The sequence below is a fragment of the Hydra vulgaris genome, chromosome 08 (genome assembly GCF_038396675.1).
Source record: "Hydra vulgaris chromosome 08, alternate assembly HydraT2T_AEP".
NCBI lineage: Eukaryota > Metazoa > Cnidaria > Hydrozoa > Anthoathecata > Hydridae > Hydra > Hydra vulgaris.
Genome location: NC_088927.1, coordinates 32,698,758 through 32,705,690, shown reverse-complemented (window position 1 = coordinate 32,705,690; position 6,933 = coordinate 32,698,758). Strand labels below are relative to the sequence as shown.

At 29.5% G+C, this 6,933-nt stretch overlaps 1 protein-coding gene across 2 annotated transcripts; it reads left to right on the top strand.

The window, feature by feature from the left end:
• The first annotated feature begins 1,141 nt into the window (after window positions 1–1,141).
• LOC136083767 (beta-alanyl-bioamine nonribosomal peptide synthetase ebony-like) lies at window positions 1,142–4,005 on the top strand. 2 transcript variants are annotated; one of them, XM_065803452.1, is made up of 2 exons: window positions 1,142–1,318; window positions 1,410–4,005. In XM_065803452.1, the coding sequence occupies exon 2, from the start codon at window positions 1,419–1,421 to the stop codon at window positions 3,930–3,932; it is 2,514 nt and encodes an 837-aa protein (XP_065659524.1). In that variant the 5' UTR covers window positions 1,142–1,318; window positions 1,410–1,418; the 3' UTR covers window positions 3,933–4,005. The 2 variants fall into 2 exon arrangements, with proteins under 2 accessions (XP_065659524.1, XP_065659523.1); XM_065803451.1 differs by having other exon boundaries at window positions 1,150–1,256.
• Window positions 4,006–6,933: the final 2,928 nt, after the last annotated feature.

Below are 6,933 nucleotides of genomic sequence, written 5' to 3'. Positions count from 1 at the left end.
TTTAAATATGAATTTTCTTGCTCCAGCATCTTCACTTAAGACATAATTGTAAAACTGTTTTCATCACAGAATGGCCTGATGTGCCACTCTTTCTCAACATTATGTAAATTTTTTTGACTATGAGTTAAACAAAAATTATGCTATCATGAGTTTGTTCAAGTTTATACGTGTTTGTTCAAGTTTATACGTGTTTGTTCAAGTTTATACGTGTTTGTTCAAGTTTATACGTGTTTGTTTAAGGAACAATATATATTCCTGGTCACGTAGTAGAATAAATTGAATTATTTAACATTTAAAATAATCATAAATCACTTAGCGTGAATAATTTATTAGTCCTAACTGACAAACAAAATTTATGTAGTTCCATAATTGTCTTTATTTGGAGCTTTGGCCTCCAAGATCAGCTTTCTTCAGACCTTCCTCGTTTGGTTGTTTCTTTAAATACAAACTAATCGTTTGCTTTAGTGCGTCGTAATTTTTGGGGTACCATAAACTTGTCTCCATCGGAAACTTTTTGACTTTTTTTTATAGAAACTCATATTTTATATACTTTTAAAATAAAGCGGCAATAAATAAAATAAAGCGGCAAATGCTTCTTTTTTTTCAAAAGTATCAGGATTTTTCATGTTTGCAGTAAAAATCACACAAGTTTTACATAAATCAATCCAAAGAAGTCTTCAAAACATTTTTATACAAAGTTTAAATTTTTCTATTAAAATGTCCCAAAACATTTTTTTTTTACGCCAAAAACAGATTCACATATTTTTGAATTTATTAACATAATAAACAATATATTAATATTAAAGAACCAAAAATAATAATGCTAATTGTGTATCATCAAAGGGTGTCCTATCATAATAGTATAGATATAATATATATATATATATATATATATATATATATATATATATATATATATATATATATATATATATATATATATATATATATATATATATAGCGTTGAAAAATGAAAATTTTAAGCGTAGTTTGTGACCTTTAAAAGGTGTAATCAAAAGGGATTACTCTCTTGAAAGGTTGACAAGATAAATTTTTAATAACTGTTTGAACTATAAAGAGGTAGTCATAACAACAATCATGATCGTGACATAAAGTAATCGTTGTATGAATACCTCGATACAAGGTATAAATATCAAAGCTTAAGACAACTAAAATTATGTAAAATAAAACAATTAAATTTTACTATCTCAACTACTTGTTTAAATCTTATCTTTTGCTTCCCCGTTTAGCTAAAGGTTTGTTACGTTCTTGAAAAACGCTTTACCGGCCCTTTTACATTACTATAATTTTACATGAGGTTGAGCAAATTTATTTGCGTTATTTAATTTTTAGTTTTATCATAATTTCAACTTTGAAGATATTGACAATTTGTAAATTTTATTTTTCAGATACAAAAAATGGATTCTGGAATAACCTATGGTAGAACAACGAGCTATTTAAAAGAAAATGATTTCTTTTCCTACTACAACCGAATTGAAGATAGTTCTGGAAAAACGCTTATCAACCCAAATCAAGAAGTTGTCACATATCGGACATTACACTTAATGGTACAAAATATATCACAAAATTTTCACGAGCTGTTTAATGTTAAACCAAATGAAATCGTGGCATTGCTAATTCCAAATGGATGCAATCGCATAGCGGCAATACTTGCTCTGAGTAAACTTGGAATACCATTCTGTCCATTGGAAGAACCTCTCACAGAAAAAATGTTGTTTTGTATGTCACAAATTAAAGCCAATATTTTAATTACTGAAAATAACTTAGACAATGAGTTTCATGCAAATTTAAAAGATTTAAATATCATAAATATTAAAACGCTACTGGTACCAGTAGAAATTTTAACTAATAATTATACTTGTTCAATCATAAAAAGTAGCTTATTTTGTGTTCTTTTTACAAGTGGGAGTACGGGCAATCCTAAAGCAGTAAAAATAACTCATGAAAATATGATTCAAACAGTTGAATGGTTTAGATCTGATTTCGATTACGAACTAAATGAGATGATGTGTTCAAAGACAAACTTCATATTTATTGATTACTTTACAGAAACTTTATCCGCAATATGCATGAAAGAGTCGTGTTTGTTTCTGAGACCGGATCAAGTTAAAAACTCAAAACTTTTCTTAGACTTTTTGAGTAAATACAAAGTTACACGGTTATATACAAGTGTAAGTTTACTGAGGTCGTCACTTTTGTTGTTAAATAATGGTTACAACAGTGAGTTGTATCTTCGAGAAATATGGAGTAGCGGAGAAGATTTGCATCATTCTTTAGTGGTCGACTTTTTTAAATGTCTTCCACACGTTAAACTCTGGAATGTTTATGGAAGTAGCGAAACTTGTGGTAATATCATGTATAGTAAAATGGATCCATCAAATATTGTTAACGCCTCAAAAGAAACTTTCATTGGTGAAATTGTGTTACCGGATGCGGTTGTTTACTTAGTAGATTCAAGCGGTAATCTAATTAATAATCTGTTTGAAATAGGAGAGCTATGGGTTGCTGGATCGGTAGTATCACCTGGTTATCTAGCTGAAGGTGCTGAAAATATGAAATATTTTGAAAAAAATCCTTTCTATTACGGTGCAGATGAAAAATTTCAAACTGTATACAAAACGGGCGACTTCGCTGTTCGCCGTGAAAATGGAATTTATAAAGTAGGTCGCAACAAGGATTTTTTTAAAATAAGAGGTAATAAAGTGAATATTTCAGAAATTGAGAAAACAATTCAATCATTTTATCCTAGTTATATGGTTGCAGTTGTAGCACAAGTTGTAAATGAAATAACTGAAATTTACTGTTTCATCTCGCCGCCAACAACATCAATAAAATGTGTTCTTAAAGAACTGAGCAGTAAAATGGCACCATTCATGATCCCAAGAATACTATTTATAGATACAATGCCTAAAACTGACGGATCTGATAAGATAGATCGTCAAAAACTCATTTCTCTGATCCCATCAAACAGAAATAATGTCCTTTCAATAGAAGAAATATCTTTGAAACCAATCAAGAGCCAATTTAAATATATTACAGCAATGGCTTTAAATACTGATACTTCAACTATCGATCTAGACTGTAGTTTTTTTGAATTGGGCGGAGACTCTGTGAGTGTATGGGTTTATATTGAGAATCTGAAAAAAATTGGATTTGACGTAACCTTTGAAAACGTTAGTGCAGCGCGCTCTATAAACGAAATTACAGATAAACTTACAACGCAAGGCAACAATAATGAACAGCCCATAAAAGATCAAGAAATCAAAGTTTATAACTTCTCCGAAGTTAGCAATGATGTTTTAGATGTACTTTATGAGCAGCAAGCTAAAGCGTTTTTGGAAGTAGAAGTACTTACAAAGTATTTGATGGATCCAAACTATGAAATTAAATTTCGCTGTTTTATGAAAAAAATTATTACGAACTATCCTTGCCATTCATTTTACGCAATGTTGTGTGGAAAACCTGTTGGTGCAGTTCTTTGTCATTCTTTAAATGCACCCTTAGATTTAAGTTTTTCTCCAGCTATTGATGAAATGTTTTTAATGTATGATAAAGTATTAAACAAAATTTACCCACTTTCCAAATTTAAAGTATTAGACTTTACAACTCTGCATGCAAATTTGGATTTGCCGAGAGATATCGCTTGTCAAGTCATTGTTGAGCTTTCAAAGCGTGTGGTTGAGTTTGCTATTAAACAGAAGTTTGACGTTGTAAGCACGCTCAATAACAATGACGCTACTTTTAAAGTGGATACATCTCTTTTAGGATTTAAACATGTTGCAAACCTTGATCTCGGTAAAATATGCATTGATGGTGAATACCCGTTTAAAAGCGGTAAAGATATCAAAAGTCGTATTTGTATTAAGTATCTTAGCGAAAGCGCCAGGAGTTATTTTAGTGATGAACTTTAATATGAAGTGTAAACAATTATATTATTCAATTTTTTAATTAATTCTGCTTAAGAATGCTTTTATTGTTTGTCTACTTATGATGCAATGTTTTTTTTTATTTTTTACTTATGATGCAATGTTTTTATCGAGTTAATATTAGTAAGGTAGGCATTGTTTGTACGCGCGTGAAACTACTTTTTTTTTAGTTTTACGCGTGTATTTACACATACATTTTTATCAATTATTTTGACAATTGCACCAAAAAACCTTGTATAGTTTAACCTAATAATATTTTTAAGTTAGTTAAATTAATTTATAAACCCTACCTAAATAAGTATTGAAATATCTTTCTTTTATTTAAAAAAATGCTGGCCCAAGCAGAAACCCTCAGTCGATGTATGTAAACTCAACTGCACTTATCCCTTTTTAACTCAGTCGATGTATAAACTACTCTACTATGCCTATCCCTATTTAAGTCAGAGAGTCTAAACTTTACTGCAACTATATCTAAACCAGTCGATTTATGTACGGATTGATGCACTTATTCGATGAAAATTAAAAGTCGTTGTTTGTACGCGCGGACAAACATTGATTTCCTATTAATAGAGAATACTTTTATTGGACCAAAGATTGCTAAAGCAAAAAGTTTAAAAACGATTGATTTTAAAGAGAGTTTTTTTTTTTTTTTTTAATTTTACAGTCTGGTTTTTTTTTTTGTCTTGATAAACGTTGCATTAAATTAAATTTCTAATTATAATTTAAATTATTATTTTATTAACAATTTTATACTAATAATTGTACTACTTTAGGTATATTATATTCATTTGTATTAAAACTTTTATCTAATATTAAATGCTTATAGAAACCAGTAACTGTCGTTCTTACAATGTAAGATTGTTTATGTAAAAAGGACAGCTTTAATGTAAGAACGACAAAATATGTCATATTTTGTCGTTCTTACAAACAAGCTGTACCGCTAAACAAAAGAATTAAAGATACGAGAGCAAACAGCAAGCAATTTAATGCTACATATACTATATAATTGTCTTTTATTCATAATATTTTGGAGGACTCCGAAAATTGATTTAGCCTAGGGCCCTTGAAGATGTATTTCCGGTCCTGACGGCACTATTGCAAGTACAACAAAATTGGCAATTAATTCTTTCTTGGACCATACACGGCGTTAAGTTTTGGCCAAAAATCTCTCAAGGTGAATTGTTTGCGCGACTATCAAACTAAGTGTCGTATAGACTGGATTATTTCTGTCTTTTGTTCCATTTTCACTAAAATATACAGTTAAGTAAGTTAAGTAAGTAGGGATGAAAGTCTAATTGCTCAAAAAGTGAATGTTTTAATGTGTTCATATGTTTAGGGTCATATTTACTTATAGGCTTTATAAGCTATAGCCTAGGCGGCAAATCTTCCTTTTTGGGAGGGGGTGGGGGGCAAATTTCGGTAAACTTTTTTTATTTTGTAAAAAGCGCAGCCGGAATACGGAACTCGTTTGACGATGGGAGGTTCAGAGTGAATAAATGATATTAAATGAGGTTGATTCTGTGCAACACGTGAGTTGTTACGATATCGTAGAGTAGGGGAGACCGGGGCTAGTTGGCTCGGTTTTTACTCTATGAGCTCTGTAGCCATAACAGTACATTTTTTTAAAAATGTTAAAGTGTAATCGTAAAGAGTATGGATTAGGGTATCTTATAAAATTTGCATTTATTTACAAAAAAAAATTCTTGGGGCCTTTCCGGACCCTCAAAAAACAAAAAAAAATTGCGCCAACTTACCCCTCCACGGGGTAAGTTGGCGCAAACTATAAAAATGATTATTAATGCACTATTAAGTGCAAAATTAATAGAAATTTTTTTAAAATTAATTTTTGCAACAATTTTATCCCAAAATTTAATATTACTTTTAGCTGGTACCAAATATTAGTCCGTATAAAAGCGAAACAGTAGCCCACCTTTTATCGGTGGAAAAAAAAACTAAAAAAATTTTTTTTTAAATTTTTTTGCAAGAATAAATATTTTCAATATTGTTAAAAATTAAAAAAAACAAAAATAATAATTTTATAAAACTAAATATTTTTTTCCATAGTAAATGCTATGAGCCAACATACCCCGTGAAAAATTTGTCAACTTACCCCGAAAGTTTTTTTTTTAATAAACAATCTATAGATCCTGAAAAACGGCAGCTTTGAAAAAAAAGTCTTAATTTTAATTTTTAACAATATTTAAATTTTTTTTTAATTTTTAACAATATTGAAAATATTTATTCTGGCAAAAAAATTTAAAAAAAATTTTTTTTAGTTTTTTTTTCCACCGATAAAAGGTGGGCTACTGTTTCGCTTTTATACGGACTAATATTTGGTACCAGCTAAAAGTAATATTAAATTTTGGGATAAAATTGTTGCAAAAATTAATTTTAAAAAAATTTCTATTAATTTTGCACTTAATAGTGCATTAATAATCATTTTTATAGTTTGCGGCAACTTCCCCCGTGGAGGGGTAAGTTGGCGCAATTTTTTTTTGTTTTTTGAGGGTCCGGAAAGGCCCCAAGAATTTTTTTTTGTAAATAAATGCAAATTTTATAAGATACCCTAATCCATACTCTTTACGATTACACTTTAACATTTTTTTTGCAAGAATAAATATTTTCAATATTGTTAAAAATTAAAAAAAACAAAAATAATAATTTTATAAAACTAAATATTTTTTTCCATAGTAAATGCTATGAGCCAACATACCCCGTGAAAAATTTGTCAACTTACCCCGAAAGTTTTTTTTTTAATAAACAATCTATAGATCCTGAAAAACGGCAGCTTTGAAAAAAAAGTCTGACTGGATATAGTAAACCAATTGTGACTGGAACTTTTAAAATAGTTTTTTTTTATACGACTAAATATTTTCTTTGTAAAGTAAGAAGGAAGCGATGTTCTAAAAGTTACGTTTTTGTCCAAAAAACGCATAAATCTCAATATCTCCCATGCGCATGCACGAATCCTGACAATACTACAGTG

Excerpts from the sequence above, each read along its gene's own strand:
- LOC136083767 (XM_065803452.1), top strand. The coding sequence starts at position 1,419 with ATGGATTCTGGAATAACCTATGGTAGAACAACGAGCTATTTAAAAGAA.